The following is a 13,400-nucleotide window of genomic DNA, read 5'->3' on the forward strand; positions in this document are numbered from 1 at the left end:
TTTCTGCTCTCAATTGCTTCAATGAATCTTCAAGGAGCAATAAGTTCTTGGATTTATAGGCTTACAGTGACACTGTTTGGTAAAGAGTTTTTTTTGGAGAAAAATTAGAGGTTTGAGCTATTTTAGAGGTTTTGACTAGTCAAACATCTAATATTGGATCCAAAAAAGCTAATTTTGAAAAAACTCATTTTAGGAGTTTTTTCAATTAGTTTATTGTTCCATCTCTTTTTATGGACATTTTATCCATAATCAATACTCTTTAATCTCAAATAAATGTTTTGCAATGTGTTTATTTGTCATTTTACACAAACAGCTATTAGCAACCTGTTAAGTTTTACCAAACAAGTTTACACAATTCGCTGATCAAATCAGCTAACCAAAAAGGGAATCAGCTAACAGCTAATGTAATCGGCTATAAGTTAACAGCTAATTACCAAACAGCGCTGATAAATTATAGCCGTTGAGACCAAAAAAAGAAAGAAAAAGATACGCAACTTAGAGATGAAAGGTCGTTTGTTTTGTTGTTACTGTTTACTCTTACGGTTTGTTTTTGGAAAATAGTTGTTTTTCTAAAAAGCTGTAAAAGGTAACAACATGTCACTAATTAAACACTTAAAACTCTTTATTTTGAAGTGAAATGATAAATATGGACATGAAAAGAATAACCAACACCTTCTTTGAAGTGAAAGAAAAAATATGAATATGAAAAGAGCAACCAACACCTTACGAAATCTGATTAGTCAGAAATATAGCCATTCATGTCTGGTCAATAAATACTCTTTGGTTCTGAAATAGTAAAAAGTCAGTCTTGAGTTTGGAAGGATTTTAAGTAAGGCTAAATACATAAGTGCTTCTTGAAATAGGCCCAAAAAATGGATACTCGGTTTGAACTTCTAAAGTGTGTGTCTTTAGCCTTATGAATTTGTTTAAAGTGATATCATTAACTTTTTGAATTCACATGAACATTGTAGAATAAGAGAGGGTTTGGAAATAGTCAAATGTACATCACTTTAAGCAAGTTTAAAATGAATTGACCAGTTTACAAGATCAATAGATCACTTAAAAAAAAATAGATACCTAATTGGCTATGTTAAGCAAGTTTAGAAGGCTAACGAAACACTATAAATTCAGAGAGTCAATTTGCTTTTTGAGGCAATTTCACCACTTTAGATTTAAAAGTAAAATTACTTCTGACTATAAACATAAAGATATTTTTGCTACTTGTCCCTTCTCTTTTGCCAATTATGCAGAAGAAATAAACAGTTTTTCATTTTATGTTGGAGATTAGGGCTATCAATTTCCATAGGTAATCTGTTGGATACCGTTACATTTATATTATATATAAACAAAGTAAAATATCAATCTATTTTGATACCTAATATAGATTCATCATTCTAGAGAAGAGGAATATAATATTTAACCTTTTCTTGTGTTCACAAATTTGTTAGCAGTTAAAAATTAGCCGATATGTAGACATGATTACTTTGTTTTTTCCACTATTAGAGGATGACTTTGTTATTTTTCATTATTGGATTAAATTTTCTATCCCATCATCTAACGGTGAAAAAAATAAAATAATGGTTACTTTGTCAAAAATAAAATGATCATAGCTTGTACCCTTGCCGATAATGTTATTCTTGTATTTTTACTTTTTTTTTTATATATTTTGAATCACTATTTTAAAAGATGGATATTTAATTGTAATTTTATAATCAGATATGACTTTTATCCACCCATAATCTTATCCCTTTAAATATATAACTTAAATACTAAATAAATAAATTATAAATTTAGCAAATTCATTCATTGACAAACTTATTATTTCATAAATTTAACAAAATCATTGAACATTTTACCTTTTATTTTAACACATTAAATTTTAATGACCAAAAAAAGTCAACAGGACTATATCCATTTCATTTTTAACACTTGAAAATAAATTTTTTCTACACGTGTGATACGAGTATTCTGAATCAAGGCTAAAATGTAAAATATAATAAACTCTTTTATTTTATTGTGTTTTTTGGTTTGTCTTTTACTCCTTTAATAATATTTTGACCTAGGCTCCATCTCATTCGAAGTGTGCTAATCTAGTTAGAATGTTTTGGCTCTTTTAAATCAACCTTCAAGCTTTCAATTAAACAAATACTGAATATACTAATACTTTCTCCTTAAATTGAAGGTTGTGAGGAAACAAGATCCAGTTTAGGAAGAAAGAAGTAAAGCGCAACAGTTGATAATAGTTTGGTGAGGAGATATGAAAAAAATCAAAACAAGTTTCATTAAAAAATTCAGTACCGTGATCAATCAGTATTCGTTTGATTGTGACGTTAAACTGAATATACTAATTTTTTTTTTTTTTGGTAGAAAAGGAAAGGAAAGCAAAGCAAAACAAGCAACTACACCGGGATTAGCCTAGGAAAGCTAACCCCAATCCTATCCTCTAAAAGAAGAGGAGAAAGAGCGATAGGGGGAATGGTAAGGGTAGAAACACCTAACACCCCCTCATGGCCTGCCGCCGCCAAGTGATCTGCAACACGGTTCTGCTCCCGGAAAATGTGGCTGAACTCAAGGATATCAAATGAGGGGCTAAGCCTCTTAATAGCTTTAATAAGGTTGCGGCTATGAAGACCCATGGCATGACTACCCAAAATCATATTGATGGCCTCCAAGTTATCTGACTCCACAGAAAGCCTCTTAACACCCAGCCTAATCGCCAGCTGGATCCCAAAGAGAATGCCTCAGAGCTCCGCAGAGAAGGAAGAACCCAAACCCAAATTCTGGGTAAACCCAGAAAGCCAGGCGCCTCCCGCATCCCTAAGAACACCTCCGGCAGCAATCTTACCATTACCGAGGCAGGAACCATCAGTATTCAGCTTTACAACCCCCTCTCTCGCCCTGCTCCAGCTCACGAGGTGGACATCACTACTCGGGGAAGATCTGGCAAGGGACTCACCTTTGAAACTATCAATAATAGAGGAGAGTTTCTTCAAGAAGAACTCAGCTAAGTTAGGCAAAAGCACAACTTTATTATCAAAAATCTCCTCGTTCCTCCATTTCCACACTTGATGACAGATAATGGCAAAAAAAATGTCCCCATGCTCCATATAAGACAATAACTTTCCGCTAATACCATCTGAGAACCAGTCGTTCACAGAATGGGACATGAAGGAAGAGAAAGTATGATGAGGGAGAATTTTCTTCCAAACCTCTTCACTCTTAGGGCAATCCCTAAGAGCGTGGCACAACGATTCAACATGGCCTCTACATCTACCGCAAGCTCCAGAGGTCGCCAAATGCCTTTTGTATCTATCTGAGTTAGTAAGTAATCTATCTTTAACGCCCAGCCACAGGAAGCTCCTCATGCGGTAGGGGATTTTAAGGGACCAAATGGTCTTCCAAATATCCGAGGGATTATCAGTCCTGTTAAGGGAAAAAGCTTCAAAGGCAGATTTGCAAGAATAGACTCCATTGTTAGTCAGCGCCCAGCAATGCTTATCCATGTCTTCCTCTTGATTACTCAACTTCACTCCTCTAATTCTAAGGAGAGTCTCAAGGCTAAAGAAAGAATCAAATTTAGGCCAAACCCAGTCCCCTTCAGAGTCCACCACATCGGCTAACCTCCAGTTTTGGATATCACTAGGCGGGGGGGAAGTGCACACATCCACTAAAGGTTTATCCCCAATCCAGGTATCAAACCAGAAGCTTATGGACTTACCATTACCCACATCCAGACCAACCCCCGAGCAAAACTTAGCAAAAACGGCGCTAAGCCCTTTCCAGAGGAAGGAACAATTGATAACTCTCTCTTTCGGGCCCCCAAAGATCTTATCTTTTCGATACTTACCACAAAGAAGGCGAACCCACAGAGAGGAGGGGCATTGCCACATACGCCAAAGGAGTTTCATTAATAAAACTTTATTATTATCCTTAGCTCTCCTAATGCCCAAACCCCCTGAATCTTTGGGCTGACAAACCTCACTCCAAGGCACCAGGTGGATCTTTCTTCCCTCCGCAGCTTCCCCCCACAGGAACCTTCGGTTAATCTTATCAAGATCATTAAGCACAGGATTCGAAAGCTGACAAGTCTGCATGATGTGGTTGGGATCAGCGGAATTCACAGATTGAATTAAAGTCAGACGGCCAGCGAGGGAGAGAGTCTTGGCTTTCCACGTGGCACACCTCGTATTAGCTTTGTCCAAAGTATCTTTAAAAGAAACTTTAGACACTCTCTCACTATGGAGAGGAATCCCCAGGTACTTTCCAAGAGAATTAGTAAGAGGAATACCAGACAAATCACTTAATCTTTTACAAATTCTCGGATTCATATTCTTAGAGCACATCATCCTAGATTTCTGGATATTAAGTCTCTGACCAGAGGCCGAACAAAAACAATTCAGAATATCCATAATGACACTCAACTGCTCCTCATTACCTTCAAGAAAGATAAGGACATCGTCCGCAAAGAATAAGTGGGTCACCTGGGGACAGAAACTGTTGATGGCCACCGGGTGGAAACTCCCAATATCAATGGCATCTTGAATAAGGTGGGACAGCCTCTCCATAGCAATAACGAAAAGGAAGGGACTCATAGGATCACCCTGACGGATGCCCCGACCCGGAGAGAACTCCTCCGACATATCCCCATTCACCATAACCTGAAACACAGGAGAAGTAATACAAACCTTAATAAGATTTCTCCAACTGTCCGGGATCCTAGCTCTCTCCAGACTCTCCATCAGGAAGTTCCAGTTGATGCGATCATAGGCCTTCTCCAAATCCAGCTTAAGAGCCACAATGCCTTTCTTCCCTTTCCTAATCTTCATAGTGTGCACCATTTCTTGGGCAATCACCACATTATCCATCATTTGTCTACCGGGTACAAAACTACCCTGATTCTGACAAATGATCTCCGAAAGAATGCCACGGATTCTATTAGCCACAATTTTTGTAATCGTCTTGTAAAGAACATTACAAAGACTGATGGGTCTCATATGCAAAAAGGAAGAAGGCTTATCAATTTTAGGAATAAGGACCATGAGAGTTCTATTAACCAGCTCAATATCCTTAGACCCATTGAACACACCTATGATAAACTCATAGATACCCTCCTTCACAACACCCCAGTGCTTGTGGTAGAAGCCAGCTGGAAGACCATCAATACCAGGCGCTTTAGACGCCCCAATGCTGAAGATGGCATGGTCAATCTCTTTTCGGGAAATAGGAAGAAAGACACTCTAACTGATATCCTCACTGATCAAAGGAAAGGTACCAATAGAGTGAGCCCTCTCCAGCTGAACAGGATCCTCTTTGAAAAGCTCCTTATAGAACTCCAGAGCCAAATTCTGAATCACCTCAGCTTCATACACCCACTCCCCATCAAAATCTTTGATAGCCTCAATTCTATTCCTCTGCCGCCTGATCATAGTAGACAGATGGAAGTACCTGGTATTACGATCCCCATCCCTAATCCAGGATTTCCTAGACTTCTGGAACCAGAGAAGCTCCTCCTGCCTAAGCACAGCTTCCAGCTCCTTCTGAAGGGTTCTAAGGAGGCCATCTAAACTGTGATCAAACCTCACATCCAACCTACGCTGAACGCCCTCCATCCTTTTTAACAACTTATTCTTTCTTCTAATAATGTGCCCAAAGACATTCTTATTCCAACCAAGCACCTTCTTCCTGAACCCTTCAGAAGCTTGCAGGACATTCGAATGAGGTTTCCAATTATCTTGGACGAACTCCTTAAACTTAGGATGGGACTCCCACGCCAGTTGGTACCGGAACGGTCTCTTCCCCCTAGGTCGGTTGCCTCTCAAAAGTCTAAACAAAATAGGGCAATGGTCCGAATGACGGAACAGAAGATTTAAAACAGAACACTCAGGGAAAGAAGTCAGGGCAGCCACATTAGCATAGACCTTGTCCAAACGAACAAAGGTACTATTGCGTTTCCAAGTGAATCTATGACCCGAAGCCCCCAAGTCGGAAAGCCCACATAAATCCATATTATTTTTGTGGTGAAGACAGCGATTAACATAATGATTGGAACCTCCTCTCTGGTCACTCATAAGGCCGATATCATTAAAGTCTCCCGCAATAAACCAGGGCTCAGAGATGCTGCCACTCATCGAAAAGAGGATCTCCCACAGCCGTTTGCGATTAACTAAGATCGGATCAGCATACACAAGGGTAGTCAAGAAGGGAGTAATACCAGAAATGTTCACTTTACAGTGAATGAACTGCTTATCGATACTAATAACATCAAAATGAATCCGATCTGGCCTCCAGAAAAGCCAGATCCCACCAGCTCGGCCAGTAGCCTCCGATCTAACACACCTCTAGTTCTTAAACTTATTAACCACCTCATCTGCTTTCTCTCCACTAATCTTAGTTTCCAGTAAAGCAAAACACGAGGGGTTAAACTATTTAATAAGGTCATTAATATGGATACGGGTAGCCTTGCTAGCCGCACCCCTAACATTCCAGCACAACAAGTCCATAGAAAGGAGGAGACTGACCGCACCAACCTACCTAAGCCAGGTATTTACTAGGGGCTCCTGAGAGCCTCACCAAGGTACCCACCTCTTCTCTAAAAAAGCCAAGGAATTCTGGATGCTTTTTTGTTTGCCCTTTGGCTTTTTCAAGCCAGGTTTAATAACCCCCATTGGATTCCCAATTCCAGGTCCATCAGTAAGAATAGAAGAACTACCCTCATTAGTTTCCTTCATCTTTCGGGCCGCCTGAACCAGGGGGCCCCCCCTGAGCTTCATTCTTGGAAGCAAAGAGGGGATTAACAGAATCAACCACTAGCTCAGAAGACGCAACAGACTCCAGACCCGGCAAACTGTGTTCCATAAGCTCATCTCCTTGGACAGGCTCATGAACGTCTTCAATAGATAGGGCACCAAACCTAGAGCCAGACCTAAGAGCTAAGCTGGTACCAGCCTCCTCCCTAGCCTTGGGGATAGGCTTCTCCTTCACACTAGGGGCAGCCATAGGCTTAGAAGGAGCGGAAATCCCCTTCTTGATAATATCAGTAGGAAGATTCTGCATAATAGGAGGCTGAGTTCTACGACGAGTAGTCCGTTTAACTACCATCCAAGGACCGAAGTTTCCTTCATTCCCTTGGTTACCTACAGAAATACTCCCACTCTTCATAACAGTCTCCTTCAAAACACTCTCCCTTTTGGGGCAACCTTCCTGAGAATGACCATAAATGCCACAATCATAACAAATGTTATGTAAGCCTTCATATTCGATAAAGAACACCTTGTTCTGAACACAGAACTTAGATAATAAGGGTTTCGCAAGATCCACATCCACACAAACCCTAGCAAACTTGCCCCTAATGGCACCAATAGTAGTCTTATCCACATGGTGGACCTTCCCAACCATGCCTCCTATTTTGCTTAGGAATTTCTCACTGTAATACTCAAGGGGAAGGCCCGGAAACCTAACCCAAGTCAAAATCCTATTAACAGTAGAATCATGGGGATTAAAATTAGGAACCCAAGGCCGTAAAGCCAGAACGTGGTTGGAAATAATATATGGGCCCCCCTTGATCACAGTATTGTAATCCTCAACTCTAGTAAACTTGATGACATAGAAGTCATTTTCAAGGCCAGTAATACTGACTTTCCCTTTCCTAGCCCACTGGGCTTGAATCCTTTGGGCAAAATAATTAAAGCTGATCCTCTTCCCCAACACCTTAACTATCAAAGACACCTTCCACTTCTCTCTGAGTTCCCTCTTCTCTTCCGAAGACAGTCTAATAACCGGACAAAGAGGATCATCCTGGACACCATCCTCCTCGTCCGAATCAGAGAAAAGATCCGCAGAATCCCCTACCATCTCCACTTCCTCAAAGCAGAGCTCCTCCTCAACCACTCCCATAATAGTGTCTTTCCAAGACCCTTTACCTATCCCGTTATTGCCAACTGCAGTCCTGGGAGAGGCCATGTTCCCCTGTCCCTGAATATCATGCCCAGCCTCAAAAGGGCTCTGACTCGAGGCAACCTGCCCCCCAAATGCAGCCTCAGCCTGCCCAGCACTGACCGGAATAGGACAATCAATGCCAGGCACAATGCCGAAAAAACCAGGCCAACGCTCAGCCCCAGCATCGGCAGGCCCCCTGCGGTGTCCGGCGCCATCGGCAGGGAGGACATGCGCCGCACAGTCCGCAGGCGGCAACTTGCCCACCCGTCCATCCGGGATCGCGGGGAGCAAGGGGCGGGCAACCGCGTCACCCGATCCCATGCGCCCACCCCCCAAACATCCTGCAACCACTGCCCCAGGCACAGGGCACCGCTCGTCCAACCTTCCTGCCGATGAATCCCCCTCCAGCGGCGCCGCTTGCGTCCCAGCCGAATCCGCAAGCAAGGCAACCGATCCAGGCACCACGCCCCTGTCCCCACGATCCCAGGCCCCTCCAGCCCCCCAATCCCCTAAACCGACGCCGCATCCTGCCGGATCTAACCCATCGGACCCTTGCCAAGCCCCCCGACCCCGCTCCCGGGAGCGGTCCCTCATCCGCTCGCCATGCCCCCTCTTCTCCCTTGCATCCCCTGCCGAAGCCACAACGCCGCCAGCCGACACTCCATCCTGCACCAGATCCGACGCCCGCCCTACCCCAGCCGCCCGATCCGTCTCACCAAGATCGGAATTGCCGCCATCACCGCCCCCCTCCAAGGTCCGCCTAACCCTAGCTCTCTCTCTCTCTCTGTCTTTCGCCATCAAATCTACGAGAGAGAAGATAGATCTGAGAGAGATAAGATAGATCTGAGAAAGAGAAAACAGATATGAGATCGAATGAAGACAAATCTGAAAGAGAGAAGACGAATCTGAGAGAGAGAGAAGACAGATCTGAGAAAGAGAAGACAGATCTGAGAGAGAGAAAATAGATCTGAGATCGAATGAAGACAGATCTGAGAGAGAGAAGACAGATCTGAGAGAGAGAAGATCGATCTGAGAGAGAGAATAGATCCGAGATAGAATGAAGACAGATCTGAGAGAGAGAAGACAGTTCTGAGAGAGAGAAAACAAACCTCAAAATAACCAAACCACAAGCCGTAGCTCCCACGAGAAGGAGAAAACCATAGCTCCCATGAGAAGGAGAAAACTTCTCTAATAAACTGAATATACTAATAAGTATAGAGAAATAGTAAAAAATCTTGTTTCGAATGGTAAAACAAATAGTTTTAGACACAAATGAAATGAATAACATTTTATTAACTGAGTTTTATGTTAAGTAACTAATTTGGTATGGTACAAATTTAATTTGACAAAACAATTAACGTGACAAAAAGAAACGAAAAGATTCAATATATAAAAATCCGAATGATGATGAATCTCAGGGTGCCTTTTGCTATGACTTAGGATGATCTTTTATTGTTACAATTTATAACCATTCACCATATGTGATAGAAACTTAAAGCAAACTTTTAACTTAATTTATAGTTAGAAAGATAATGCACTTTTTTTTTCTTGAGAAAGATAATACACTATTAAAGAAAGACCATTGATTCCCAAAAGAAAATGACCTTAGATGATACTCCAAATATGTAAATTGAAAATAAATTATTTGCAAATTACTAAATAAACTGGCGACATCTTTAGGCTTTCATTTTTTTTTCTCTTCTTCCGAGCATAATATAACTATTTTTTATATTCTCATTTGAACTCGGTCAACATGAGAATTTCATTAACTTTAAACTAGTTATTTGAATTTTCCTTGGTAGAAGAAGGTCCAATAACAATAATAATGAAAAAAGAGACTTATTACATGTATTCTTTTAAATATTAATCTAATTCTAGATTTCTAATCCACTTTGTAGCCACCCATTTCTCCCCTTTGATTACCGGACAGCTTCCGTGCAGTGATGTCTGCCATTTCACCCAATACAACACATTATCATTATAAACATTTATCTGTGCTCTTTCTACAATTATATTTCAAACATTAATCATAAAATTTTAGCACATACAGTGTATCAAGTATCAATCACCGTTGTTAAATTTAGGCTTATTAGAATTTTAGGATAAATCATGATTTCGTAAATTGCTGTAACAACTATCATAAAGTACTCTTAACCCAAAATTGTATGCAACGACTATCATAAACTACTCTTAACCCAAAATTGTATGGGGAAACATCGCCAACAAATTTTCCAAGAATCTTGAAATTTATTGATCAATCAAGCACTAAAGTTTCGACATGTGGCGCCATCATAGTTAACGTTCTGGCATAGAAACTGTCGAAAAACTGCCAGACCGTCTTGTCTGTGCATTTAACAGTTTTGGGAAACCATTACTAATACTATCTCCTTATGGAAAATCTCAGATACATGTTATCTATGGTTGATGGTGGTGTCCTTGTCTATGGTTATTCAGCTTAAACTTGCCAAAACTTTGCATGAAAATTTAGGAAATACTTACCACATCAATTGTATTATTTGGGAAGAGAGAATAGAATAAAAGTCCATCTCCTTGACGTGGCTTTAGTTGCATACCAATACACTTTTGAAACTCGTAATTGTCATCATCCCCATTCTGAAGAACAAAAGTTTTGATGAATGTCTAGTTAGCGAGCCAATATGATTAACGAGGAGAAAAGAAGCCTTGATCTTGATCTTACCTCTATTGGAAACATCGTGTCTCCACCTTCTTCTACACTAGATAAATATAACAAGAAAGTAGCAACCTGCAAGAATGTAAAACATAACTTGTTTAGAATATAATCAAGAATTTGAAGTGCCAAATGGTGGCTCTAGTGACAGATTTTGCATTCTGGAACAAGAGGGTCCATTAAGCCTCTCAAGATTATGTGTATCACGTAGATCAGTTTATTGGATAAAACAAAGAAAAATAGAATCTGTGTTTTTGCATAAATATTTACCCTTTGGCTCTTCTGCGGTCCATACTCTGCTGGATCGAATGCATCATAATGAGAATCATACTTTTGTCCAAGCTCATACCGCAAGACATTGAATGCCTGAAACATGGTGCAAGCCTCAAACAATTTTAAAATTGCCCTGAAATAAAAGGTTAACTAATTCAATGCAATTGACAAAGAAATAACTGCAAGAGACAGGATAACTGTCCTGAAGCTTAAAACAGTGGATCTTTGAATACTATTAACTCTTTTTCACAAGGATACAAAAAGAAAGAGAGTTCAATGATTAGAGAGGTTAAAGCAAGTTATGCATATGAAAAGGAACTATAGAAGAAATCATGGAAATAGAACATTGAACCTTGGTATCGATTGATTTCATGTCAAAAAAACTGCTTGTTTGATGTAATGGTAAATTCAAAACTAACACTAGGATCACATAATTTTTCTCACTCCCAGCTATCCCAATTCTCATTTTTGATGCAGACTACTTTCATTTGGTTATATACAGATCCAGAAAAGGGAAGGACATAGGTAAGGAGCAATTTCACATACATATCAGGAGTTGGAGAAACTGATCTCCCCAAGTGGACAAATAACCGAACACAAAAGAATTGATATTGAATCATTCAAATTTATGGATTGCCAATGATAATACTTAGAGCACAATAACAAGGTTTTGTCCAGGGCTTTTAGTAGTTATAGGCTATATAAGTTACATAATATCTATTTTTTTATTGCCAGAGAAATAGAAATAGGGGATAACAACATAAGCAAGGGTGCCATAAGATGTGATATAAAATAAACAGGCAAAAATATGCAGAGAAAGAGTGAGAATTGCAGAACGACAAATTTCACTGTGAACAATACCTCTCCATTAGCCCTGGGAAGCATTGTGACCCGAGCAATTTTTTCCTCGATAGCATCCAATATCCCAGATTTGTCTTCAGAAGCACTAATGAACATGCCAGAGCTGTTTGAGAAAAAGGAAGCATAAGCTAACAACAATAAATCTTATAAAAAGATCACCATGTCCAAGACTCATACGGATGCAAATATATCCATCTGAGAATTATATTACAAGATGCAGCCAATCTAGTTAGGAATTAAGTTTCAATAGTCCTAATTGTTTTGAACCCCAAATGCTTAGGTACATTTGGAAATATTAAGCATAAACATGACTACTATGGGATAAATAGATGACATTGCACGAATGCAGAAAATTCAAATTTTGAAACTAATGTCCAATCTATCCAACTGGTAATTGAAATGCACAATGTTACTGAAACAAATATAGAATCGAACCTTGTTCTGATTCCCTTTGTGCTCTCTGCTGTTTCTCCCTTTCTCAAAGCCAATGTGGATGGTGAAAGGCCTGGCTTTGCCATGTTGATTATGCTTTGACATTGCTCTGGAGTTGCAAAATTAGGGAAATATAGAGCTCGTGGTTTCCAGCTCAAAACCTGCAACAATTAATACCAATTTCCACTCAATTACAACCGAAGAACAAGATTTAACACGTCTTTCCGAAGAAAAAAGGGGGGAAATTATACTTGAAAGGGGATCAAAGTAATAGAATCATCTCCAGTCTTTCCAGGAGGCAACAGATGATACTCAGTTATCTCCTCGTTCACCGATTGAAGCTGCCTTGCTCTTGATCTCTGCCTATCTCCTGATACATCCTGTGATCGAATTGATGAACTATATTTCAAGAGCCGAAAATTAAGAAAACAATACTAAAATATAAATTAAAATAAGATTAGAAGTAGTATACCAGGAAAAGGAGATTGGAGACGAAAAGACCGACTAAGAAGAAACTAGCGCAACAGAAAAATAGTGCCGGTAATCCAACCTTTGACTTGAGCAAACATTTTCCTTTACTCGATTTGAGTTTCATGGATATTGATCACTGATAGAGAAAAAAAATCTCTCTTCTTCGGTTCGAGTTTGGTTCAGTGCTTTTCCTTGAAGTGATGTCTGGTGCGATGGTGGAATTGTGAGAAGAGAAGTGGTTTTTCTAAAGAGAGAAAATTGAAAGACAGAGGCGGGAATTTAGCAAAAGGAGAAAGTGAATCAGAATCAGGATTTTATTTATTTATGGATTTCGTAATTATTGAGTACGGACAAGAATATCCGGGATTGCGACATTATTAGCTGTCCAGGTACTAATTCTGAACAATTTGTTCCACTTTGGGATATTTTGGGATTTGATCTAAATTTGACCATTATTTTTTCTTTAACAAAGATTTAGTTCTAAGGTACGAAATGATGCCATCGACATCAATTTTTCTCTTCTCTCTCGGTAAATCTAGTCTGGGAATCCCTTTCATGATTTCCAAGAAGTGACAAAAAAAAAGTGTAGGACTGGTATGTGTCGTGCGGGCGGAAAGATTTTCCCTACATGCGTGAAATAATAGGGCTTTTCTTGCTAAAAGCAGTGAGATGCCGACCTAAGGAATTTCCTTTTTGACCAGAAGTTGAAACCATGTTAGTGTAGTTTATCTTTCATCCA

At 39.7% G+C, this 13,400-nt stretch overlaps 1 protein-coding gene across 1 annotated transcript; it reads right to left on the minus strand.

Moving 5' to 3' along the window:
- Positions 1–9,679: 9,679 nt before the first annotated feature.
- Positions 9,680–13,055, minus strand: LOC136230440 (probable prolyl 4-hydroxylase 9). Its single transcript, XM_066019500.1, has 8 exons — positions 12,663–13,055; positions 12,442–12,570; positions 12,194–12,351; positions 11,759–11,861; positions 10,895–10,990; positions 10,634–10,699; positions 10,435–10,548; positions 9,680–9,882 (listed from the first exon to the last, which is right to left on the minus strand). The coding sequence occupies exons 1-8, from the start codon at positions 12,783–12,785 to the stop codon at positions 9,799–9,801; spliced, it is 873 nt and encodes a 290-aa protein (XP_065875572.1). The 5' UTR covers positions 12,786–13,055; the 3' UTR covers positions 9,680–9,798.
- Positions 13,056–13,400: the final 345 nt, after the last annotated feature.

Source organism: Euphorbia lathyris, chromosome 5 (assembly GCF_963576675.1).
Source record: "Euphorbia lathyris chromosome 5, ddEupLath1.1, whole genome shotgun sequence".
Lineage (NCBI taxonomy): Eukaryota > Viridiplantae > Streptophyta > Magnoliopsida > Malpighiales > Euphorbiaceae > Euphorbia > Euphorbia lathyris.